This window comes from Trichomycterus rosablanca, chromosome 26 (genome assembly GCF_030014385.1).
Source record: "Trichomycterus rosablanca isolate fTriRos1 chromosome 26, fTriRos1.hap1, whole genome shotgun sequence".
NCBI lineage: Eukaryota > Metazoa > Chordata > Actinopteri > Siluriformes > Trichomycteridae > Trichomycterus > Trichomycterus rosablanca.
Window position 1 is genome coordinate 16,889,865 of NC_086013.1, and position 27,206 is coordinate 16,917,070.

General features: G+C 43.4%; 1 protein-coding gene across 2 annotated transcripts; it reads right to left on the reverse strand.

Annotated features, from left to right (window-relative positions):
• Window positions 1-52: 52 nt before the first annotated feature.
• Window positions 53-27,206, reverse strand: gpsm1b (G protein signaling modulator 1b). Of its 2 annotated transcripts, none has more exons than XM_062988206.1 (14): window positions 26,997-27,206; window positions 18,454-18,675; window positions 17,762-17,897; window positions 17,499-17,641; window positions 16,920-17,043; window positions 16,701-16,816; window positions 15,526-15,681; window positions 14,963-15,071; window positions 14,052-14,166; window positions 11,967-12,037; window positions 11,337-11,495; window positions 2,722-2,884; window positions 2,100-2,305; window positions 53-1,993 (listed from the first exon to the last, which is right to left on the reverse strand). In XM_062988206.1, the coding sequence occupies exons 1-14, from the start codon at window positions 27,032-27,034 to the stop codon at window positions 1,808-1,810; spliced, it is 1,944 nt and encodes a 647-aa protein (XP_062844276.1). In that variant the 5' UTR covers window positions 27,035-27,206; the 3' UTR covers window positions 53-1,807. The 2 variants fall into 2 exon arrangements, with proteins under 2 accessions (XP_062844276.1, XP_062844275.1); XM_062988205.1 differs by lacking the exon at window positions 26,997-27,206 and adding an exon at window positions 19,438-20,010.

Below are 27,206 nucleotides of genomic sequence, written 5' to 3' on the forward strand. Positions count from 1 at the left end.
GCTGGAGCTGTGCACCACTCATACGCCATCATAAAACACAGTAGCAAGGAAATAACATTTTTTTCCACGTTTTATTAAAAGCAAGTGGACGAGCGGGTCCACCAACACAGAATAAATACAAAATAAAATTACTGTTATATAATTCACAACATGCTAAGAAATGAACATATATAATTACAGGACGTGACGTTAATAAAATCTATCCATCATGTTAATCAGGTGTGATTTTGGTTATAAATTATAGCCATGAAATTTAATACATCCAGTTTCTTGGTCATTTTCTGTTCATTTTTAGTACCATGAGGGTGAAGATGTGGTATATTCCTACACTAGACACGAACATCTATTATAAATCATAATATATTTTTTAATTAATAACATTTTTAATTAATAAAAAACAAACTAAATCAAACAAAGTGCTGCTCAGTTCTCCACGTTTGAGGGTCCTTTTTTCTTTTTTTTTTTTGACACTTTTAACCACCAGGTGGCGTTAAACTGCGATATACAGTATATGGTCAAAAGTATTTGGACGCCTGATAATGAGCTTGTCGGGAATCCCATGTCTTCTGAGAAATGGAGGCTTCCCACAAGACTGTGGGAATTTGTGCCCGTTCAGTCAAAAGATGGCAGCATTTGTATGGCCGAGTGCTGATGTTTTTCAGTCATTCCAGAGCTGGTGAGTGTGAGTTCCCTAACCTGTTGCTGCAAAGTTGGGAGCATGTGATTTCTTTTTTATAGCTGATTTATTACACCTGTTAGCGATCGCTGTGGCTGAAACACATGAATTTAATGATTAGAAGGGGCGTCCCAATACTTTTGTCCATACAGTGTAAGTGTGTGTGCAGGTATACTAAACTATATGAGCTGCAAAAATTCATTCATTCATTCATTAAATTACAAAGGAGCTGCAGAAATTAATAAAATCCCCAAACTGCCTTGACACAGACGTCTCTTGAAGGTGTTTAATTCTACTGTACAGTATATATTAATGTATACGTCCGCCCGGAAGCCCTGCTTTATACCTTTCAATAAATTACTGTCTGTATAACCTGGTACGCCCAATCCACCGATTTAGTTTTGGCTCAATTTACAGTAGAATTTCATTCAAAACATCATCCTAGTACCGGACCAGCATCATGAACCTGTAATATATGCCTCTGTGTTCACAGACCGGCCCATTTGCACAGACCGGACGTTTCCCAGTATAGAAGTGTTCTGTTCTGAGCTTATTTACCATTTTATATCAACTGATTAGCCTTAAAACTGTAAATTTACATTAAAATGTTCATTATTTTTCACAGTCGATGTTCACCATGTCAGTCAGTTTTCCACCGTTGTGATAAATACATCACAATATAATAATAATAATAAAAATTAGCTTTAAAGAACGTATTCTGAATGTTTTTTACAATGTGGTCACAGAAATAATATCCAATATTTTCAATACAATAAAAGGTTGAAATGTGGTTGGTTTTATCTGACGTGGTACAGATAGCAGCTACCAAACACTGTGTGAAAGCGCCCCGGCGTATGAATGAAAACACTGCTGCACTCTGTGTGGCGTTAATGAGTCCCGAAATGTTAAAGCCCTTTAATCTGGAATTATGGGACCGGTCTCGGTTCATCGATAGCTCTCCCCCACTACGACACCGGCGCAGAAGTGGTGCACGTCTGACCGAGCCATATAAGGGACCCTGAACCCAGTTCTGAACCGAATCTTTAAAGGTCTGTTTGGACATGAATGCACCTCGCTGGAGGCGCGCGCTCGTGTTTTAGGTTTATTTCTCATTCCCGTGCCGCGTCCCGGTTAGCTGGAGTCTCCGGCGCCGTCCTCGTTGTCGGATTGGTTTTCCGAGGGAAGCTGGACCCGCTGCTCGTCCATCCGCTTGGCCTGAACCCTCTGGATCAGGCTGAAGAAATCCTCGTCCGGTACGGTGGGGGCGTGCGGACCTTCCTCGGGGGGAGAGCACCGCTGATCGTCTATCCTGGAGGACTGAAAACACATCGAACACGAAATTACATTTGGGACATTATTAGGAATTATTATTATTATTATTAAAAAGGAAAAGTTGGTTATTGTGTGTCACGGGTTTCCTGACCTGGCACTTGATGAGCATGTTGAAGAAGTCGTCGCTGGGCTCCTGAGGCTCGGCGTCGCTGCACAGGTGCCCCATGTTATTGTGGGTGATCCGGAGTCCCGGCAGGTTGCCCGCGCTCACCCGCTGATCGTCCAGCCTCCGACTCTGAGTGCTGGCGATCAGATCGAACAGTTCCTCCGTCTGAGGGGAGGCCAGGAGGCCGGCGTCTGGGGATTTAACCCAAAAATAAGTGGCGTGGATCATACAGACGTTCAAGCAACTGAGGATCTCGGACAATTTAAACTTTAATATGTGAGATGTGGGAAGCAATATGAGGCAACTAACAGAGATCTCCTAACAAGATAAGAGCACACTGTACACCATTATTCAGAAATCACTGGGGGCGATGTAGTAACACCTCGGACAGGACGCCAATCCATCGCTTGGAAACAGCCAATCGTGTCTGTATGGAGACTCCTGACTGGCCGATAGCTCAGCTGAGGATTCAGACCCTGGACCCCCTGTGCCACCTGATATATACGGACACCGTTTGGAAGTGATTTTACTGGCTGCGTCTCATTGGAGGAAAACACCGGCCCGGCGAGACGGGTGAAGTAGCGTTCACAGTGTAGACCGAACTCACCGATCATGTCGTTTACAGCGTCGTCTGCAGCGTCGTCGCTGTGCGTGTCCTCCCCGTTCGCACCCTCATCGAGATGGCAGCGCTGATCGTCCATGCGGCTGCTCTGAAACTTACTAAGCAGGTCGAAGAAGCAGTCCTCATCAGAGGGGTCGCGACCCAGCTTCTGCACACACGACAAAAATACGATTAAATGATGTATAAAAGGCTACTGGTCGCCATGTTTGCACTGTTGCTCAAGGGCACATTATGTGTGGGGCTTGAACCAGCAACCCTTTGATTACCTTAACCACACACACACACACACATACACAGGACCACCACAGGACCACCACAGAGCAGGTATTATTTAGGTGGTGGATGATTCTCAGCACTGCAGTGGCACTGACATGGTGGTGGTGTGTTAGTGTGTGTTGTGCTGGTATGAGTGGATCAGACACAGCAGCGCTGCTGGAGTTTTTAAACACCTCACTGTCACTGCTGGACTGAGAATATCCAGCCAACAGCGCCCCGTGGGCAGCGTCCAGTGACCACTGATGAAGGTCTAGAAGATGACCGACTCAAACAGCAGCAATAGATGAGCGATCGTCTCTGACTTTACATCTACAAGGAGCCCGACTAGGTGGGTGACTCGGGTGACAACTAGTAAGTGGACACGGTATTTAAAAACTCCAGCAGCGCTGCTGTGTCTGATCCACTCATACCAGCACAACACACACTAACACACCACCACCCCATCCTGTGGGGGTCCTGACCATTGAAGAACAGCATGAAAGGGGGCTAACAAAGCATGCAGAGAAACAGATGGACTACAGTCAGTAATTGTAGAACTACAAAGTGCTTCTATATGGTAAGTGGAGCTGATAACATGGACAGTGAGTGTAGAAACAAGGAGGTGGTTTTAATGTTATGGCTGATCGGTTTACACGCCCGGTCACACAAGCAGCACAAACTGTTCGATCACTGTAGTGATAACAGACGATACCAAACTCAATAAGTCATCAAAGTGGAAATGAAACTTAAAACTACAAAGACGGAGATCAATAAACACACACTCCACATCAATACACACCGATAATCAATCATCCAGCCCATCCTGATATTTAACCTGCAGACCGGTGTTATTAACATTTCAAATGATCGTCAATATCATGTCAGGTTCAGGCTCCGGTGGTCCTGAGATGCTCGGTGGGTCTGCACGGTCAGGACGGGCGTAAGTGGTGGAGGAATTATAATCAGGGAACTGGAAATGACCAGATTAAGAGGAAGAAACCACATGGTTCACTAATTCTAATTCTGGAATCCATCAGATTCACACGACTGCAGGATTAAAACAGCAGCACTGATTCTGATTCTTCTCTCTGAGATCATCGTTCAACTCAAAGATTCTATTAAACTTAAGAAAACTGCACTGACTGAACTCAGACTTTTATTCTCGGTGAGTTTTTACATTAACAGTCTCATCTCAGTTCTTTACTCTGTAGAGGAAAATGTGCTGAAGTGATCGTTCATGGTGTCGCTCTGAAGCTACAGAAACAGGGACGGATGTTCCTTCAACTTCAAATCAGCATGTCATCAATATATAAATAAATTTAAATAAATAAATAAAAGGCATACTTATAATAAGACTTAAAAAAATAACTAGAATAATAACCACAACAATAATGAAAATAATAATCATAAAAAATAATTAGAATAATCAAAAAAGACCCCAAAAAATTGCAAAAATAATCATAATAATAATTATAATAATCATAAAAATTATAAGAATAATAATCATAAACATGATTATAATAAGATTTATAATAAAAATTTGAATAATAATCATGTTAATAATTATAATAATTATAAAAATAATTAGAATAATTAAAAATGATCCCTAAAATTCCAATAATAATCATAATAATTAGAATATTCATAAAAAAATTTTAATAAATAAAAGCATACTTATAATAATCCTAAAAATGGTTAGAATAATAATCCTAAAAATGTAAGAATAATAATCGTAAAAAATAATTAGAATAATCAAAAATGATCCCTACAATTGCAATAATAATCATAATAATAATTAGAATAATCATAGAAATTATGAGAATAATAATCATAGGGATAAATGTAAGATACTATACTATATAATAATATACTAATAATATACTATACTTATAATAAGAATCATAATAAAAATTGGAATATTAATCATAAAATACTTAGAACAATCGTAAGAATAATTGAAATAATAATCACAAGCATTATATTATATTATTATATTATGATGGTAATAATAATAATAATTTGAATATTGACCATAAGAATAATCTTAATAAAAAGCAATACTTAGTCTGTTCGTGTTGACGGATGATCACACCAAACGCGACTGACCAAAAAACCCCCTTCACCTCTCGCCTCTCTCATTCTGCCTCTCTGATTCTCTCTCTCTCTCTCTCTCTCTCTCTCTCTCTCTGTGGCACTGTGGGAAAACATCTCATTATGGAAATCGGGGCGTCTCTGATTCTGATCAAGGTCACATTGTGAGCGGCGAGAGAGGAAACGACGGCGAGGAGGAGGAGGAGGAAATGAAGAAGAAGGTGAATTAAGGATTCCGGTTCTGAACTAATCAGAGTCCGGCGGATTCAACTTCCGTCAGGGAAGTGTGACGATGAGGCGAAAACCGTCCAAACGGGAAAATGATTTGAAGTGACGGGTTGCAGGACAGACCGAGAGCTGATGGTTTGAGATTTAGGGGCTCATTCGAGAAGTACATCTGTTGGTTTGTGGAGGGACAAAGCAAGTGCAGATCTACTTCAAGTCTACACATCAGGACCGTCTATAAAAAGCCTTCATGGCCTCCCAGTGTTTATCAAGTCTCTTAATAACTGAATGTTTATTGGATCTGATGATTTTTACTAGATGCTGTTCATACCAATATAGATCCTCAACTGAACTCAACAGTTCAGCAGATGTAAACATCTGGTTGACCACTAGGCTACAACTGGCCTCCGATCTGATGATTTTGAATGTTTTACAGCATGAAGCGCTTTATTAGAAACAAATCTGGCATGAACATGTGGGTATACAATTACTAACTGTTAAAAGGGACCACAATTGAACCCCTAAAGCCCAGATGAAGTTCGGGTGGCGGGTCCTTCTCAGCCCTGCAGTGACTCTAACACGATGATGACATGGTATTGTGTTGTTCTGTGTTTGTTTGAGTGTAGCAGGTGCAGCAGTGTTGTTGGGATTTTAAAATACTGTCCGAAAGTATTGCCATCTTTATGAGGAACGCATACCCTGTAAGCGCTGGTAGTCGGTGGATATACAGTCTATGGATGGTTTATTTTATATAGGGCAGTTGTAGCCTAGCGGTTAAGGTACTGGACTAGTAATCAAAAGGTCGCTGGTTCAAGCCCCACCCCTGCCAGGTTGCCGCAGTTGGGCCCTTGAGCAAGGCCCTTAACCCTCAATTGCTCAGACAGTATATTGTCACAGTACTGTAAGTCGCTTCAGATAAAAGCGTCCACTTAATGCTGAAAATGGAACTGGACAGGCAGAGATACGACGAGTGTTCATCTTTACTCTGACTGCGGGACTGGATGCTTTGTATTTTTGTTCGGAGCATTTGCGGTGTTTAAAAAACCCAACAATGCTGCACCTGCTACACATACAATTGCAACACACACTCGCTGTGTCTCGCTGTATCTCCTCATCTGTCTTTTGTTCTCATTTTTCGTCTCTTTTGCTCTAATGATCTCACCTGTCTCTCTCTCCCTGTCTCGCCCTCGCCCTCTCTCACATCAGTGACTCGAGTCCGACGCTTTTGGTTTAATTATTTGATTACATGGTGGGGAGAGAAAGGAACGGGCCATGTATAAATGACATCAAAGTTGCCATAGATACCTCGACCCCGAACCTGCCACACACTCATTACAGAGGAGCCCACGATCGATATGTGTGTGTATGTTGATGGAAGGGACAGGCAGAGTGTGTGTGTGTGTGTGTGTATGGTAGAGCGAGATAGTGTGAGAGAGAGAATATCTATAGGTGTGTATGTCAGGAGGGGTCAGGGGACATAAATTAGGAAGGGACCTGCGCGGCTCGGTTCTCATGGCCGTGTTCCAAAAATACCACTCCATCAGACTGTAATAGCCACACACACACACACCTTTACGACCACAAATGAGGCCAGTGCAGCTTCCGTAGAGACTCAGGAACTAACGTTCACTCAGTGAGGACAGAGGAACCCAGATTTACACCCTCCGCCAAGGTTACAAGCATCTACAAAGATGAAGAGAAGCTGGACGCTTCTGGTCCACTTTACATCCGAGGTCACGGTAGCAAAATCGTAATAAAGTGTTTAATTAAATAAGACGTCCTGATGGTACGGCTGGTGGAGTGAGTGCCACACTTTTTTACACTTATAGCGCTTTTCCACCAAAAGAACCCTGGTTCTTGAACCGGTTCTGTTTGAGCTTCTTTGAACCTTGGTGTTTTTTAGAGAACCGGCCCACGTTTCCACCAGTTTTGAGAACATTACTAAAGTGTTCCACGACACAAACATCTATTTGTGTGAAATCCATCAAACCCACTCTAAAAGCGTCCACATATATCTATGTTTAGCTGGATTTACTTCACTGTGTGGGGTTCTGAGAAACAGCTTCTCGGGAGAGTCAAAAAAGCTTAACGTAAAAAAGCGTAATGTACTGAATGTACTAAATGTCGACATAGGAACGCTACATTTCTCTCCGTTATTACTGGTTATAAGCGCTCTGTACTGCCCAGATTTATCGCTCAGTGTTTTATTACAACCCGCCACGTTAAGCTTTATTTTTCACATTAAGCGTTGTTCGTATTGTCTGGTTGCTTTTACCACGTCAAAACAAACAGTTCATCTCATTTAAGGCGCTTTGAAAAAAATATCAGTGGCAAACTGGTTCAGAATTCAATCAGGTGAACTTTAAAAGATGGAAGTGCAGCGTCAAGCTCCACAGGAAACAACGGCACAGCGGTTTTGCAGCTTCTCATGTAAATGCACCCAATCCTCTACAACTTGACATGCCGGTTTGCTGTTTGGAACCTCTTTTTTTCAGTGGAAACCCGTTGAACCGGTTCAAAATCACGGAGTCCGTTCTGCTTTGGTGGAAAAGGGGTATTACACTACTCACCTAGCTGCACTTGTCGCTTTGGACAACAGTTAGACACAGTTGTAGATGCAGTTGCCTTAGTTTATTTCTTAATTTAATATTTTTGTATTCTGTTAGTTTTTACTCAGGTTTTATATTTATATATTGACATATATATCCACATGACAATAAAACTTTTGAATCTTGAATCTTGAACAAGCGCTTGCACTGCGTAGCCAAAAGAATGTGGACATGAGCTTGTTTGGACATCCCATTCCGAAACCATGGGTAATAACACCAAGCACCTCACTTCTGTGAAGTTATTCTATTAGAATCTGGAGTGTGTGTGTGGGAATTTGTACGGTCGGGCACTGATGTTAGACAAAAGGTCCATCTCGGATGTGTTTAGTGGGGTTGAGGTCAGGATTCGGTGCACCAAACCTCTAAAACTAAAGTGCACTCTGTGCACTAAATGTCTAAATGTCAATTCCTGAACTTGATTATAAAGCGATTCCACATACTTTTGACCAGGTACTGTGTGTAGTGGCTCATTACAGAAAAAGAAGGATGTAATTATGATGAGTGTTGGTAGGACGTGATGATTTCGTGTAATGATTTAATCCCACGCCCTTTCTGATGCACCTCTGTGTATTAAGCTTCCAAATTTAGCAACGTTACACAACAACACTGCAATTTCCTAAATTAGGATCTGACCACCTCTAAAACCAGTGGCTTTTATATGAACTGGAACGTTGATTAAGGTTTTCTTGACCAGCATCAGTGCCCAGCCTTACAAATGTTGAACAGGCACAAATTCCCACAGTCTCGTGAGGAGCCTCAGAAGAGGATTGAAAATTGATCGTATGTGCAGGCCGTAACCGAACACACTCCCCACAGTGATGTTTATATCAGCACGTCGCTGTTTTACTGAAGCCATGAATTCAATTAAGAGACACAAGGCTTTCAGCTTCTATTACCTACGTCAGCACAAACGGTCTGTTTAATGCCCTCTGTAGCCATTAGCTCTGTGTCTGTGTGTGTGTGTGTGTGTGTGTGTGTGCATGAATGTACTACATAATCATATATAAAATGATGTATGATTATGCAGTTTATTATGCAGCGTAAACCTTCACATGTGCAGTTTCCTCTGAGTGTTCCAGTTTATTCCACATACTAAAAAAATGCCAGTCGGTGGATTGGCTACAGCACAGTTATTTCATGCATGAAAAGCTGCATGATTTAACCAGTTCTGCAAAACATAGAGAAGCTAAAAATCCTCCACAGTGACGTACGATATAATTATCACATTAAGGAAAGTGCATTAATGTAGGCACTGTGTTTGTTAATTGAACTGGGGGGCACAAACTTTTGCAGATTATACAAAATAAAACGTTTAAGCAGAATGATCCAGCATGTTTTTAGTGATTACTGTACGGTGTATAGTGGTAAAGCTGATACACACACACACACACACACACACATTTTGGCGGGCCACTTTCCTTATATGGTCATTGCTTCCTGTTCTTGTTTAACTTGCAAGTTAATTAGTCAGCTGTTGCTTGTTAGCACCTAAACTTTAGTCTGTTTAAATGCTGAATGTTTTCATTGCTGTTTTTGCAGCGTTGATGCAGAACTGCTGCAGTTATAAGGCTTAGTTTGTGGTTTTAAGTCGTATTTTTATCAGGGAAGCGTTGTTATTTTGTTACGTTTGTACGTGTAGTTTATTGTACACGTTGCTCAGTTGTACAGAAATTGATGAGAAAGATTAACAGAATTACAGTGTAGAATTAGCTGGATAAAAGATGGTTTATACAAATGGAAAGAAGAGTTTGTGGTATTGAATCAGAATTTTAAATAGTGCCCAATTGTGTTGTTTCTAAATGGCCATAAAATGATCTATGACAGCATTACTGAAAATCTGATTCCTAATAATTTACCAGTTCACATCATCGTTTAATGGGGAATAAACTTTATAAGCATCTCGGACATGTTTTCACATCCCTGGTCCTTCCCTGTAGTGGTGTGCGATACTGCAAAATTTGGTATCGATCCGATACCAAGTAAATACACATGCCGGTATCCGGGCCGATATCGATCTGATACCGATACTTTTTAATAATTGAGGTAGATGCATCATCAGATTGCTAAATCTGACTGAATTTTCATGAGATTTAAGTGTATTATTGTAATTAATACATTTTTGTAAGTAGCTGCTCTCAGTAGGGTTGTAAATAAATTCAGTTGTTTAAAGCAGTTTCTTGTTTCTGGTGCTTTACTTTCTCACAACGTTACCATCGCGGCGTATCGCCACCAAGCGGCTAACTCATACCACATAGTCGTGTTTGCAGGGTGAATACATTTGTAGATTTTTAATAGTGACCGAATACATGTGTCCTCGTTAATTAAAAATAAAAATCTATGCTATTCTGTTTACATTTATAAGCACAAGGTCAAAAGAAAAGAGCTCTCATTTAATAAAATACGGAATAACAGCCTCACTACGCATGCTCCGATTCATTTGCGTAGGGTGCGCAAAGTGTGTAAGGTGCGTCCGTACTTTACGTATGTATAGTTTACACTATTATGTTCATAAATCACCCCTATTTCTGTATCTGCAAAGCAAAGTATTCAAAAACTTACAATCTTTTAAATGACTACCAATGTACTGATGTCTGTTAGGATTTTAGCAACATAACGTGACGGTACCACAACAAAACACAGCACAGCAGGAGGGGAGTCTGTACACACGTGATCTTTACTTTAACCAACGTTGGTATCGATGATATCGATATTTGAATCGATCTGCCCACCACTACTTCCCGGTCCACAAGCAACTAATGCTCTCAGACTCTTAATAATTTACCAGTTCATGTTATTGGTCAGCCATTTTGTCATCACACCTGAAGCCTCATCACAGAGAGGTCAGGGAGTCTGTAGGACCAGAGTCTTTAAGATTAAATACATGTAATGTAGAAACATGTTTTACCAGGTTCTATTCATTTTCATAAATGTCCTTTTTGGGAATGCCAGCACTCAGTTATCCTTTAATACCAGGCTGGCTGAGTATCTGCTGTTAACCATGTGAGTTTACAAGCAGATGTGGGTTGGATCCCGTTATCAGAGACGTTATTTTGTGTAGTAACGTCCTCAGTTATTAATTTAAAAGAATTATATGTACGCAGTATTTATTAGTATATTTGTTTAGTGCACTACTAGAAGTTCTGGTTTTACACACTGTTTTGTACACTGCGCAAATTGGGAAGGGGCCAGAATACAGACTTGATTCCCATCTTCTAAATTCTCATTAGGTAGCTGGTAAAAACAAATGGGATTTAAGCCTTAACGTAGCTTAACTTACCCCTGTGCTATTGTGTTATTGGCTGATAATCTAATCTTGCACTGGTCATGGTAATTAGAGGTAAGGTTCAATCCCAGGGTCCTAGTGTTGCATGCTGTGCTACCATAGCTTTTTGACGAGGAGGATAAGATGAGGTCTCTTACCTGTGGTGTTACCTGTACGGTGATATCATCTGTATCTACAGGTGAATCCATCCACTGTCTGTCTTCCGATGACTGACTCTCCGCGTACTTCTTCCTCCGGCTCGACTGAGAGAGTCTAGATCTCCGGGACACGCTGTCCGAGTCCTGTCCATCTTCATTCTGCATGACAGTTATAAAACATTCTGCTTTAATAATAGTGTAGTTTTATGTGTACAAAATTAATGAGAATAAAAACTACTAACTAGGGACAATCAGGTGGCACAGAGATCTAGAGCACTAGCCAACCACTACATGGACCCTGGAGTCTCATTATAGATGGAAATGATATTAAACCTTTCTGGCCACCACGGCTTAACTCGTACTATGTGGTCAAAAGTATGTGGAAACCTGTTCATGAGCTTGTTTAGGGTCACTTAGCAAAACTGTGGGCGTTTTATGGAGCCTCTTTCACAGCTCCAGTAGCCTCCACTGTTCTAAAAAGGCGTCGGGCGCTCCCTCGTTATTCAGTCAGATTATCACTCAGAATTAAGGCACCTCGGCAGGAGCATTTTAATGAATGTAAGAATTTAGACACGCCCTCTTCTCAGGAGTGTACACTGACGTAAATTTGTAATTTTTTGTTCATGATACCTTTTCAGAATTGTACTTCCAGAGGTCCACGCTGTCCATGCTGTTCCTCTTCGTGAACTTTGGCCTCGCTCCTACAAACAAGTAAAAAACACATAATTTACAAGGGATCTTCAAAAAGTTGCCTCACTTTTATATTTTGGTTGGAAACATCATGTGCACGACTCTAAGCGTAGTAGGAATCATCAAATTTTTTTTGTAATTCAACATATTTTGGCCTGAAAGTGTCAATAAATCCACACAGAAGCACCATAAATTTATTTTTAATGGGGAATAAACATGATAAGCATTTCAGACATGTTCTCACTCACATCCACCAGCAACTAATACACTTAAACGGATCGCCGTACCCAGCCGAGGGCGGGGCGCTAATGGACTGTGGTCTGCAAAATCTTCCACTCTGTCATGGAACAGTTTCATAAACGACTTAGGCCGACATGGCTAAACATGCACTAAAGGGTCAGAAGTATGTGGACACTGTTCATGAGCTTGTTGAAGGTCCATTTAGAAATCTCTGGGTGTTTTATGGAGCCGGCAGCAAGGCTTTCCACAAGATTTTGGAGTGTGTCTGTAGGAATTTGATCCCTTGTTAAGAAAAATGAGGTCAATGCTGGATGTAGGTCTGATCACAAACAGCACTGCAGGTCATTCCAATAGTTATTAGTGCAGTTCAGAACAAAGAAGTTCAGCCAAATCTTAAAATGTTAGTGAAATATTATTTATGGTATTTTATTTTGTACATTAAATCAGGCACTCAGGTGGTGCAGCGCTAGAAATACACAAGCCCACTACAGCTGAGGTCCTGGGTTTAAAACTTGGGTTGGACATCTACACAGACTATGATTGGCTATGTCTGGATGGCGTGGTGGGCATAGCCGGACAGCCTAGCCATCGGGACGGGCAGTTTTCAGTGCGCTCTCAATGCCAGTCCCAGTTTCCTCGGCTGCTCCCGTCAGGGGTCGCCGGCGGATCGTGATCTGCATTATTGATTTGGCATTTTTTACGCCAGATGCCCTTCCTGACACGATCCTCCCTATTAATCCGGGCTTGGGACCGGCACTACGATACACTAAATTCAGGGCCTCCAGTTAGCCTGGCTGCATGTTTTTGCACTGTAGGAGGAAACCGGAGCACCTGGAGGAAACCCACACAGACACAGGGAGAACATGCAAACTCCGCAGAGAAAGGACCCGGACCGCCCCGCCCTAAACACATTTCTAAACACCAGCAGCACCGCAGTGGTTTAAAAATAAATCTATAATTTATCCCGATTCACCCTATTAGTACACGTGTATAAAATAATCAGACTGTAGATCAATCAAAATAGAAATAAAATACAGAACAATGACGCATCGAACTTACGTCCGTCCATTAACGTTAATAACGAGTGCGTGCGAGTGAGTTTACCTCGATTAGAGCGACTGGACCCGCCGTCCTCAAACACTCGAGCGATGAGTGAGTGACTCGTCCCTCGGGTACCGATAATTACAGGCGTGTGAGAAGTGTGTGTGTGTGTGTGTGTGTGTGTGTGCTGTTTTATGCAACAGACCTGTTTTGTTTCAGTGATGGCTGGTGTGTGTGTGTGTGTGTGTGTGTGTGTGTGTGTCCAGCAGTGGTGAGCGGTGATTCTTTTCCAGGCCGGGTGTGAATGTGGGTGTAACTGTGAACATGAGACAGTGGGAGCCGGCTATGCTGCATTCACACGGACGTTCTGGGCTTTCATGTGGACGGAGTTTATTCTTCTCTACATTCACTACATCCTAACGGATTAAAAACAGTAACGACGCTTAAGGTCGTGTTCTAAATTGACATGTGTTCAGTACAGTGTGATGTGGATTGGGACACAGCCATAGATGCTTATAGAGTCTCTTTATTTTCCTCACTGACCTGAATGACTGCGTATGTCTGAATCCTAGCTCTGTCTCTACACAGACCCATCATCCTACACTCTCGAGAAGAGGGCGTGTCTAAATTCTTAGATCCCTTTAAATGCTTAAGGCGCCTTCATTCTGCAGTGGTGTAATCAGCGTATCCCCGTGAGCTCGGTTTTTAGCATGTGCAGTGCATGTGTGGTGGGTTCTTCCTCACCCTGCATCTCAAACTCCGATCCACATGGAGACAGATCTCCGTCCTTTACATCCAGGGTCTCCATCAGCTGCTCCACGTTCATCCTCGCCGTCAGCTCCCCGTTCCTGTCGCCGATCTGAGACACAAAAGCCATTTTCGCCTTCTGATATTTGAATCCATGTGTTTCAGCCACAACAGTTGCTAACAGGTGTAATAAATCAGTTTTATAAGTGTCATTATATGCTTCCAACAAACTCAACAGTTTAGGGAAGGTCCTGTCCTCTCCCAGCGTGACTGTGCCCCCATAAACCCCCAGAAACTCCAGCTCTGGAATGAACCGGAACATCAACCAACATCGGCATCTAGCCATACAAACGCTGTCATCTTTTAACTGAGTGGGCACAAATTCCCACAGTCTTACATTTACATCTTCAGCATTTTGCAGACGCCGTTATCCAAAGCGAATAACAGTATACAGTAAAGCAATTGGGGGTTAAGGGCCTTGCTCAAGGGCCCAACAGTGGCAACCTGGCAGTGGTGGGGTTTGAACCAGCAACTGATTCTGATTACTAGTCCAGTACCTTAACTGCTAGGCTACAACTACAACTTCTAGCTGATATGATCACACGGAGGTCTCTCTATTTTAATGCCATTTGTTTTATGAAATAAAGCATCTGACAAGCTCTCGGTCGAGTGTCCAAATACTTTTGGCCATATAGTGAATGACTTCCTAATGTCTTTTACCATCTACTGTACATGATGCTGTGGAAAGATTCAGGAAATCTGGAGAAATCTGGACAAAGTGTGTGTCTAAAACAACCCTCATACTGTGAATCATCTGGCCGAACGGGTTTAAAAGTACTTTGGAAAACCGTTGTTACTTAACAGAGTCCGCCGCGGCATCCGTTTAAACAAAAAAAGTCCACACTGACCTCTCGGGAGATGTCGAGGTGTTTGCGTACGTAGTGCAGAGCCTGCCGATGGTTTCCTAAAGAGACGTAGGCGTTTCCCAGACTCCAGCATGCCCGTCCTTCACCCACCCTGTACCATCACACACCACAAAACATCACACTTCAATCAAAGGACTTAATGAAACCGCTAATATTAATTCGTTTAGTTCAGTACTATATGAGAAATAGAAGGCAGAAAATATGTGAACGCCCAAGCAAGCGCTTGTTTTGCGTCACTGTACGAGTGTGTCTGTCGGAATTGGTGCCCATTCAGCGTAAAAAGTGCTAACAAAATAAGGTACTTGTATTGGATGAGAATGTCTGGCTTGCAGTTGGAAGGTTACTCAGTAGTTCCTCCTAACCACAAGCATGAAGCAGAAACCTAAACTACAGCTAAGTTAAAAGCATCGTTTATATAAAATAACAGATTTTATACACCTGTTAATACCTAAACCCAATAATTAGGAGGGTGTTCGCATACTTTTGGCCATGTTGTGTATAAGAGATTCGATATAAATGAATGAATGCAGTCGATGCTCCTGTACCTGTCGTTGAGCTCCTGGGCGATGAGAAGGTGTTTGAGGTGATAGTCGATGGCGCGCTCGTACTGCTGCAGCAGCGTGAACGTGTTTCCCAAACTGTAACAGGCCTGAGCCTCCATCACCTGGTCCTTCAGCTGCCGGGAGAGCTGCAGTGTCTTCCTGACACACACACACACACACACACACCATGCATTTGATGTTACAGCATCAAATGTGGACAAGCAAACAAAGTGTCCTCAAAAAGACAGAAATTTCCACCTTAAATCTTTAGTCCAACCCTAAAGGCAACTAAATCCATCTCAGTATGAAGCCTGCTTGACTGTGAACAGTGTCACCTGCATTGTTTCAGCATATGTTAATGTAAGTGTGGCTTTTCTTTTATACTTGGCAGAGAGACCACTGTTACATGCACTCATTTCTATCAGCAAAGATAACTCTTATATGTAATGTAATATTAGTTATATGGCACAGGCGCGTCGATCAATGGCTGGAAATAGCTAAACAACCCAATACACATGGATTAAGTTTAGCTGTATGTGGTCAGCTGAAAATTATGTTTCGCCCAATGAAACAGGCCCACTGCGACCTGACCAGAGTAAAAACAGACAATTAATTAATAAATAAAAAACTATGAACACAAACGTTTAAATTGAAAGAAACCGAAGGTGTTGAAGTGGTTGTGTTGTTCCTCTATCCTCCGCTAGATGTCAGTGTGGCGCTGCATTCACATAGACTGCATCGGTCAAAAACACATCAGACACCAAAAAGGAGGGACATCAGACACTGAAAGGAAATAAATTAAACCCCAAAAAGGAGGGAATCAGACCCCAAAAAGGGGGACAACAGCCCCCCTAAAGGAAATAAATCAAACGCCAAGAAGGACGGAATCAGACCCTAAAAAGAAGGACATCAGACACCAAAAAGGAGAACATTACATTATTATGATCATTACAAGCTTCAGGTTCTCTTCCAAAGTAGGACTAATACGTGTCCGTCCAGGCACCATGCCAGACTGCACACAAGCAGACCATCTGTCCTAAAACCGGACCTAAATACGCCCTAAATGTTGGTGTTTGTTATAAGAGCCTTGTTTCTGCGAGATGGGTCAAAATAATCCTTCACGTGTTTTCTGAAGGATGCCAGGATGCCAATCTCAGTGCAGCACGACGCCGGCGTACCTGTAGTACTCGGCTGCAGGGTTGAACTGGCCGAGGAAGATGAGAGCGTTACCCAGGTTGCTGTACGCTCGCCGCTCCGCTGCTTTATCTCCAAACTCTTTAGCGATGGAGAGTCTCTGATGGGAGGGAAACACACATGGCATTACTTACAATTCTGAGCTCATCTACTGTAAATAACGTCCTCCAGAAATAAAGTCACGTTAACGTTCAGTTTTTTACCTCCCGGTGAAATTTGATGGCTTCGACGAAGTTACCCAGCAGGTAATGCGTGTTGCCAAGGTTGCCGAATGCCCGGCCCTGGGCAGCTCGGTCCCCCAGTTCCTTCACCAATGACAGGTTCATTCTGCAAAACATCAAGACAGATAAAGTCATGGGATGACACGTTTTGTGTGGAGGAACATCAGTGGCCTTATCTCAACCACATTAAACACTTTTGGGATAATTTGGGGCATCAGTTCTGAGCTCTTTTGATAAAACAGGCACAAATTCCCTCACGCTCCAAAATCTTGTGGAAGAGTAGAAGCTGGAACAGCAGGTTAAAAGTTCTGAGTCAGGATTAAATCCTGTAGTTTTGGATCTGAAGTTCTTTAGTGTCTCTCTGACGTTTGTTTAAACAGTCCGTGGTTTCTTCTCCTCTCTGTTTTCACACCAAACACCACGGTGGAAAATCTGCCTCTGCTTTGTGTTTATTTCATTCTACCGTGCATCCTGGTACCATCGTTTATCCAGTAAACAACACACACTTTTGATAATACTACCTGTAGTAATCCCACAGGTTGATACAGGTCGTTTACTCACTCGTAGAAAGCCGTAGCTCTCTGTAAGGTGTCTCTAACGTCGGCCGGCAGGTCTCCAGGTTCCTGTGAACATCCCCACAACTGCTGCTTCCCTTTAGCATGAAACACGTTCCCAATGTTGTACAGAGCTCGAGCCTCGCCCACCTGAACCCACCGGACAGAGAGAAGAAGACACGCTGGTACACACTGGTATAATAATATAATCATATTATTACACTGCAGATGACCAGTCATGCAGAGACCACCGTTGTGTGTTCCTCCCACCTTGTCTCCTTGCTCTTGTGAGATGTCGAGGTGTCTTTGGCAGCACACGACCGCCTCATCGTAACGTCCGAGCACCTTCAGGGTGTTTCCCAGGTTCCCGCTGGCTTTAGCCTCTCCGATTCGGTCTCCGATCGTCCTGCACAGAAACAGACCGGTCAGATTAAGTCGCATCTCCATCATGAGAAAAACACACTGATACTGAGCTGGACGTGTCACATTTATTAGTGTCCACTTATTTGGAAAACACACTTACACACTAAATGGCCGAAAATATTCACACACCCGACCATGAGCTTGTTGGACGCCCCATTTTAAAAACAAACAGTACTCTTCTGAGAGGGCTTCTCACAAGACTTTGAATGTCTGTATGTCTGTGGGAATTTGTGCCCATTCAGTGGTACAAAGGAAGATTTGATTTGCTGGGCACTGATGTTGGTTAAGAAAGCCTCAGTTAATGTTCCAGTTCATTCCAAAGAGATCCGAACAATCAGAGCACGATTGTTTATTTAATATTTAATTGTTTATTGTATAATATTTTTAAAGCGAGTCTGCAGATAAAGGTGGAACTTTATGTTCCTCAAATCTCTTCCCATATCTCAATATAGCGTCTTTGAAAGTTGGGGTTTGAGTGTATGAAAGGTAAAGGCCAAGATTTGAACCCCAAACCACTGTCCGCGATGTTCCTGCCTTACCTGGCCAGCGTGAGATCATGCCGGTGGTACTCCAGAGCTTTTCCGTACTCCTTGAGGTAGAAGTAGGCGTTTCCCAGCTGGCTATAAATGGCACTGAGGGTCTTCAGGTCTTCGGTTCCGACCTGAACTGCAGCCTCGAAGAACGTTGTTCCACCTTTAAAATCTCCGGCTTTACACAGCCGCTCGCCTTCCAGCGCCAGCTCCAGACATGACGCCTCCATCCTGAGGAGAGAAGAAATATTTCATTATATAAATGTGGATCTTAAAAAGAAAGGAGGATTATTTTTTTGAGTTTTTATAAGCATTTTCTTATAGTTGGACTTGCAAACCCACTCTCGGAACAGAACCGGTTCATATCTAGACAAATTACTGTGTATTTGAGCAGCAGAAGTAAAAAATAAATAAATCTAACAGCTGAGTAATGAGACAAAAAGCTTCAGTTCGACTCGGTTTGTTTTTAAAGCTTCGCTTGATTTGATTTTAATGGCTTTCCTGCAGGACGAGTTTGAAGCTCTTTGCTCGGTATTGATTTTTAATTCTTACTGGAGGAACATTTTGGTTTGGAGGACGTGAACACTATCATTTACATCCTTCACCACAAGCGCCGAGAAACCAGCGTGAGCTCCATGCTGGTTAAACACGGACCCTGATGCCAGCGGCTCGGGTTTCTGTTGTCTGAAAGCAGAGAGTTTAACATCGCGGGTTTCAGCATTAAAGCCAAAGAATTCTGCCATTAGGGGAAGAAACCAGTCTGAGTGCTGTTAGAGAGGAAAACAGTCCTGTCTGTTATAATAAAGAGAGAAACAGATGACACGAGTCTTATACGGTGTGTAAATCTAACATGAACGGTACTGTTACATGCAAAACTCCAGGCCTCAGGAACCATGTGTGGCATCTAATCTACCCGCCATGCTATAAAATCATCTGGTGCTGATCAGAAAAAAAGCAGTTACTGAGAATTTATTAGATAATTGTTATTAGTACCTTTGTTTTTGTTTGGCCCGGATCTTTTCCACATACAGCTGCAGCTCAGTCCTCAGGGGTCTCAGAGTGACCTGAGGTCTCGCACCACAATGCACGAGTCTACACAGAGCGATCTGAGCCCCGCTGAGGGGGCACGTTTCAACAGACATGGTACCAACCCAACAGGATCCAAGGGTCACACTGAGACGTCAGGCGGTGTGACGGCTACAGAACCTGAAGATGCTTGATACAGATTTGTGGAGGCAGAGGTGCGTTAGGTGGATTTGGATCCTTAAAATTTTGGCAAAGCTCTGGTACAGCAATCACAGAGGGAAAAATCGTACAACTAGGGTTTCATTCCAGAAGAAACTTTGGTTCCCGCAAATCCTGAAGGCAAATCTCACAACGTCCTGATGTGTAACAATAGATCGAGCCTTGCAGAACCTATCCAAACCACGTTCAGGTTTCAGCAGATGTCAGATCGTCCAGCTTTGATGTTATTAATCACAATAGTGAAGCTACAGACGTTCCATCACATGTAGAACTGGCTGAAGTACCAAAACTAAGTGAGAAGAAGCCATCTCAAAATCAATGTAGATGTTTAGGCTTCAGCAGCCATCGTTATCAACAAGTCGTATTGGTTAAGGTCTCTGGTTCAAGCCTCAACACTGCCAGGTTGCTGCTGTTGGGCCCTTGAGCAAGGCCCTTAACTTTCAATTGCTTAGATAATATACTGTCACAGTACTGTAAGTCGTTTTGAATAAAAGGCGTCTGCTAAATGCTGGAGGAGCTCGTGTTAAAAAGCTCAGTAATCACATGATTGGATTGGATTTTTAGAAACATGTTTGTGAATTCAATTATTTAACTATTTAAGTCTAAAATCTAAATCTAGATGTGTAGACAGAGTTCAGTCTTCAGCAGATTTGGTTTTAGCCAGGTATTAACGTTTAGTCCGAGGACGTGCTGATCACAAAATGAAAGACTGAAGATAAATAAAAGGATACACGTTTTACTCAAGCTGTTCAAATCTTCAGGTTGCAGTGCTTAAACCCCCCCGTGAGCTACGACTCCATCACAGTCCAGTCTTGTCCTCGAGATTAACGTGGAGTATCCTGAGAGGCTTGCGGTTCTCCATCAGACTCGAAATGCTTCCGTCTGCCTCCAAATACCAAACCTGAGTGTCCTCGGTGAAATCATCGAGATCGTACGCTCCTATAGTGTATATAATGAAGTCCGTCCTGACTGTAAGAGCTGGGAGTGACGAGAGTCCGACAGCAGCGTTTGTTCGGCAGGTCATCGGGTCTGTAAAACCTGGAGCTGACCTAATTCCCTGATGTGCCATCCAGAGCTTCTTCTGAGACTCGGCTAATCCGGCCCCTGCTGATCCTGACAGATGTTCGATCAGGACTCCCGGGAGAAGGGCGTGACCGTGCAAACCCACGGGGGCTGACTGAAAGGCATGATGACGTTCTTATTCAGGATCACAGTGGCCTTATTTAAGGGGCAGAAAGGGTCACTAAATAGTTTGATGGGGTTAAAATGGTGAAAATCGTAGTGCCATGGACTTTAGTCAACAGATCTGAACCAAGTCGACCATCTACAGAAGAATTAGGAGTGACGCGTTCGCACTTTTCATCATTAACAAGCTATACAGACTGTGAAGAAGCTGTTGGTGACCCATGATGCCCAAAATCCAATGAAGACATCATGCTGAGGTGCCCAGGTGGTGCAGCCGGATGTTCCGATAGGCACGATTGGCAGTGCAGACAGTGCAGAAGACAAAATCGGTCGCTAGTCCGCTGGGTGGAAAAAGACTGGACTAAATAGAAAACAGGGCGTTCAACGCTGTGTAAGGACCCTGGTTAGTAGCCCGTGCGCCTGTACAGAAGTTGAGGAATGTGGAGATCAGCGTGTGACTCTCCATGAGCGAGACCGACCTCAAGCACCGATCCACCAAAGTACAGGTGAATAACAAGGGGTCGTGGACATACCCTCCTCGGACGCCATCGGGCACCAGAGCCCCGTTGTTACGTCCTCACTGTGTTGCGTCATTACTGGGCTGAACTGGAGCCTGCAAAATCACATTAGCAGATCACTCATCCTAACCGCTAACATGCTCGACTCCCTAAACCCGATGCCTCCCTCCTCCTGGGCGTATCACAGACCGGCGCGCTGCTTGATGTTCAGCGTTTGATCCGAGCTTTAACCCAGATCCACTTTAATAGGTGGTGGAGATGATGAGCTGCACCACAGTGGGGTTCAAACCTACAGTGTAGGAGCACAATTTAGCACCCAAAAATTGGGACGCTCTTTATTATGAAGCTTCAGATGGGAAGTTCTCATGCAGTCATTTAGAACGTGATGGTCAGGAATCTCCAGCAGGATAAATTCACCTCGTACGAGACCAGATCAAAGCCGAAAATCTAAACGTTCGCGCTCGCAGACCCGCCAAGTACAATAAATCTGATTTAAGGTGGAAACCCGACTGAGACCGGAGGAGAAACCTGGACGGGAACCAGGTCTGACTTTCAGGTCCAACGACAAAAACAATAAGTCAAATCTGGTCTCCACATTTTTATCGTATTTCAACTCCGCCGCTGCTGCCGCGTCTCATCCGAACGCCAACGTTTTATAACCACAGCGAAAGTGGAAAGAAGAGAAAAGATCTGAGGGAACAGGAAGTGGTTCTGAACTTCAGATGAACTCAGAACAGAAGCTAAACAGTAGCTTGTGTTCCTACCAAAAGCAAGAGGGACAAATCTGCTTCATGTATTAATTTGTTGTCTGTTCTACTACCATTTTGTCCTGGTCAGGGTCGCGGTGGGTACGATTAATTGGGCAAAAGGCAGGAAACGCTCCAGACAGTCCATCACAGAGCACACACACACACACACACACACACTTAGTACGATTGTGTATCTCCAATCAACCTGACTGCACGTCTTTGGACTGTCAGAGGAAACCCACACAGACACGGGGAGAACATGTAAGCTCCACACAGAAAGGACCCGGACCGCTCCACCTGGGAATTGAACCCAGTACCTTCCTGCTCTGAGACAACACCCTTCAAGCTAATATAATATTCCTTTTGTCTATTATTTTGGCACAGAGACCCTGACCTCAGCCCTACTGAACAGCTCTGGGAGGAACCTGGAACATCGACCGGGGCCATACGAATGCTCCTTTGATGGAACAGGCACAAATTCCCACAGACATACAGACATTCGAGGTCTAGGGAAGTAAGCAGAACGGGGGCAGGAGAACGTTGAGCCGTGTGAAATGTTAACATATTTAAAAAACTGAGGCAAGACGTGTTTGCACAAGATGGACGCCACTGACCGATGGCCGTGATTTTGGAATAAAACGTCCCACAACCGACCCACATGCACCCGGAGCTTTTGTTGCTTGCTAGCGTGGGCAAACCTCCGAATTCTGACCCCTCGGCTGGCCTCCCTGGCGACAGTAGTGGCCTGTTTGTGGTCGGCCTGCCTCCCAGAGCGCCGGGCTCACGGCTAATTAGCATGGACACAGAAAATAAGCCTGTAATAACACAGCTGAGGTCGGGCAGATCTGAAAAATGTAGCTCTGATGACAGTTCGGTCGGGAGGAGCTTCGCTTTGGGGGTTTGTGGATTTCTAGAAGTATGTGGACGTGCCAGCGTACAATTACGGTGATTATGGAGACGTCCAGTGTTATGTGAGACAAACAGAAAGTTAACAGCTACCAAGAATCTGCCAAAACAGACGCGTTTGGTCTGAAACAAGAGTGTCCAAACAATGTTCCGAGGGCCATTTGTGGTCCATTACCATTCTGAAACGGCTCGAGAGGTATTTTAGAAATAGAATTAAAATCGTGCCGCTATTAAGCAGGTTGTTAAAAAACAGCTTGAACTGTTTGACCTCTGGATGGCGCTCTCACATAAAACAAATCTGAAACTCTCCTCGTCTTCCTTCCCCCCGACTCAAGTTCTCGAGTTCAGAGGGAAGTGGGTATGTTTAATTTAAAGAAGCATAATAATCTTCCTGTTCCAACTGCACCCCAATAAAAACATGATGAAAAGCTCAGTTTAAACACCATAAAGCTCCAGTTTCCTGCAGAGACCCTGACCTCAGCCCTACTCAACAGCTCTGGGATGAACCGGAACATCGACTGAGGCTTTGCAGCCATACAGATCCTCCTTTGATGGAACAGGCACAAATTCCCACAGATATACAGACATTCAAATGTCAAAGGGAAGTGGTAGCTCAGTGGTTAAGGTACTGGACTAGTAATAAAAAAGGCTGCTGGTTTAAGCCCCACCGCCATCAAGTTGCCCATGTTTGGCCCCTGAGTGAGGCCCTTAACCCTCAATTGCTTAAATTGTGTGTTCAGGCATAATTTGGTAAATGCAGTAAATGTCGTGAGAAATCCTCTCAGAACGTTATAGATGAAAAGATCACACCGACAAGCTCAGGTGTCCAAATACTTTTGGCGGTATATTGTCACTGTCACCAACACAAATGAAGTAAATATGTAATAAATAAATGATCCTAGATGGTTATTTCCTCAGTATTCTTGTTCCTGCTTGGTGCTGGATGTGGATTGAGGTTTGGCTGCAGCCTCGCTGAAAGAATCACGTCCAGTTGTCAAGGAAACTGAAACGAAACTCCAGAAAATGTTTTTCTTTTCTTTCCCCCCGTCAGCAACCGCAGAAAAGCTCACAATCCACCCAGCGTGGTTTTCTTTCAGCTTTAACTGATTTGTTCTGGGTTACGGATCTTAATCTCATGATTTTCTGTTACTGTAGAGAATGAATTCGATAGAGGATGGACGTCCTTTTACCTTTCTATTCGATCCTCCCACATAGTAATAATCTTACTATACATTCTCATTTCCTTTTATATGTGTGTGTGTGTGTGTGTGTGTGTGTGTGGTGTCGATGATCGAATAGAATTTCACCCTTTCATACAGGTAGAACGACATGCAGCGTGTACGACGTGATCCTTTATCTGTTAACACTAAAAGGTCGGTGAGTAAAGGAAAACCTCAGCAGCCTTTAATATATTTTATTATACAGCAAGAAGGTCCTGGGGGAAGGGGGGGGGATAAAGTAAAGGGGATAAAACGCATTAAAAGATGATCAAATATATATATAGTGTAGATTAAGATTCCTTTATTGATCCCCATGGGGAAAATTCGAGTAATGGACAATAGACTAAGACTAAAATGATTAATATTTGATGCAAACATTTTCACTCTTGTTTTTATAAAACTGTACTTTGTTAAATAGCACCGTCATCCAAAACGCCACAGAATCTTCAAATTCACACTGACGTCAACCATCAACATGAGGTCACAGCCCTCTAACGACAGCGGTAAAGTAAACCCACGCGTCCATCAACAACTTACCAAATCTTCAAATCTAACTGTCTCTCTCTGGGAAAAAGTGACGGCTTGTGTTTTTAAATAAAAATGTTTCTTGGCTGCTGAAGGTGTGAAGACTCAGGAACCAAATGATGGAACGTAAATGTGAACGTTTCAGGTCTGATGAACAACACAAACACACGAGTCGAGACAAAAGCCTGTTCATGTGGACGACTCGACGTCACACACGGAAAAAACCCCAAACCACAGTCCAGAGTGCTGGGTCATCACTGCTACATCTACTGAGGAGAAGAACCGACCCCGAAAACACCAAACACACACATTCGCATTTCAGCATTCCTCCACCAACTGTGCAGGCACCTCGACCAGACATTAGAAGGTCATACCAGGTTATAACCAGGTTGTACCAGGTCAGTGGCACCACTGAAAAAGTTCACAGTTTATTCACATCAGTGAAGACGAAGGTAAAAGCTCACATTGTTATCCGCTTTCATCCAAATGTGCACTGCCCAACACTAATAACTCACAAACTCAATAATTAGGAGGTGTGTTGCAGTACTTTTGTTCATGTGGTATATTTGTTTAAAGTTATATAAAGGAAATGATGTGCTTCCAACCTGGCAGCAACAGTTTAGGAAGATCTTTCCTGTTCCTGCACAGAGCCCTGACCCCAGTCTCACTCGACAGCACTGGGATGAACCGGAACACCAACCAACATCAGTGCCCAGCCATACAAATGTTGTTTTGTCTGAATGGGCACAAATTCCCACAGTCTTGTGAGAAGCTTTTTAGAAGAGTGGCTGTTGTTCTATCTGAACAGATCACACAGAGGTTGCTCTATATAAGACCATGTACAGGTGTCCAAATACTTTTGGCCATATAGTGAATATATGTTTTTTATCTTAAGGATCAATATAAAAGTAAAATAGGAGTAAAAAAAAAATAGTAGAGTAAAAGGATTGGTTTAAGTTTATATCACAGTTGTGCCAACGGCCTGGCCGAGCACTTCACATATTCAAGTGGCTGTGTCTGAGGGATTGAAGGGTGGATGTGGATTCACCTCCTTGCCTCAGTGACAACTATTCCCGGTGGAATACAGAGAGAATAGCGTGTTACTCCGATTAGCGTGTTACACACAGAGGCTCTCTGTATAAATCCGCCGCTGACTGGTATAAAGAAGCAACCTTTCTATAGTATTGGACTATTGAACAGAAGGTTAAATAGTCAAGTTGCGTTTGTCTTTGGCCCCTGAGTGTGGCCCCCAAGCCTTAATTGCTTGTACTGTATTCACAAACAACTCTAGATTGCTTTGGATAAAATGTCATTTTAATTCATTTCCATCGACCGCTTTATCCTGGTCAGGGTGGAGGCGGGTCCAGTTCCAACAGGAAACAGTAGATGAAAGGCAGAAATACCCTGGAGAGGAAGCCAATCCATCGCAGGACTTCGGTCACCCCCGTTCCTTCAGACACGGCAGATCGTGTCTGTTTGGGCGCCCGGCCTGCAGATAGCACAGCTGAGATTCTAGTGCCTAGCACCATCCAAGCACTGATTTATCATTTAGAAAGAAATCGTTCAGTCAGAGAAGAAGAACGGTTGCAGACTCTCATGTCCCTTCTGAGGGTGTGTAAACTTCTGACCTCAGCTTTAAGTTTAGAATGAGTCGATGCCAATTCGTGACAGTATGTGACACGTTATGACAGGGTTATGACATAATTATGACATAATTATGTCAGTCTAAGGTCGAAGGGTTACAGTCAGGTTATTAAACTAGAAGCAGCTTCGGTTTAGTTACACATGAGACCTAAAGAGACGCTTGACTCGCCTTTAGAGTTTTTTCTACAATATCACACGTAGACGTCCACGTTCATACGGAACAACAATGCCAAAGTATTTTTACACACGCAAACAATAAGGATGCAAAGATGGAGAAGGAAACGGCTATGATTAAGCCTCAGGCAGAAACGCAGAGCTAAACCACAGGACACGTATGCAAAACCCGGACACAGAAGTGCATCCACAGAGCCGCTGCTTATCCAAATTCCGGAGGCGTAAACCAGACCGAGGTGGGAGTCAGATGTTCTGCTCGATTCTGCCGGGAGAGTCAGCGTGAAGGAACCCAGAGACCCCTCCCCACCCGCAGACCCTGATCTCCACAGCCCTCACATGCTTCTCCACCCTTGTTTACCCTCCCATCCCCCGGCGTCGGTTCCTACCTCGAGTGGAGCCTCTTGCTCGGCAGATCCGGCTCCATGTCGGTGAGCTTGCGTGATCAGCCCCTCACGCTGATCCCCGGTCGCTCAGCCCAGACGTTTGGAATGTGTGTGTGAGTGTGTGTGTGTGTGTGTGTGTGTGCGTGTGTGTGTTTAGGTGAACGCTCTCTTCCTCACACACACTCATACACCCATGCCGTCCGGTTCCCTCTG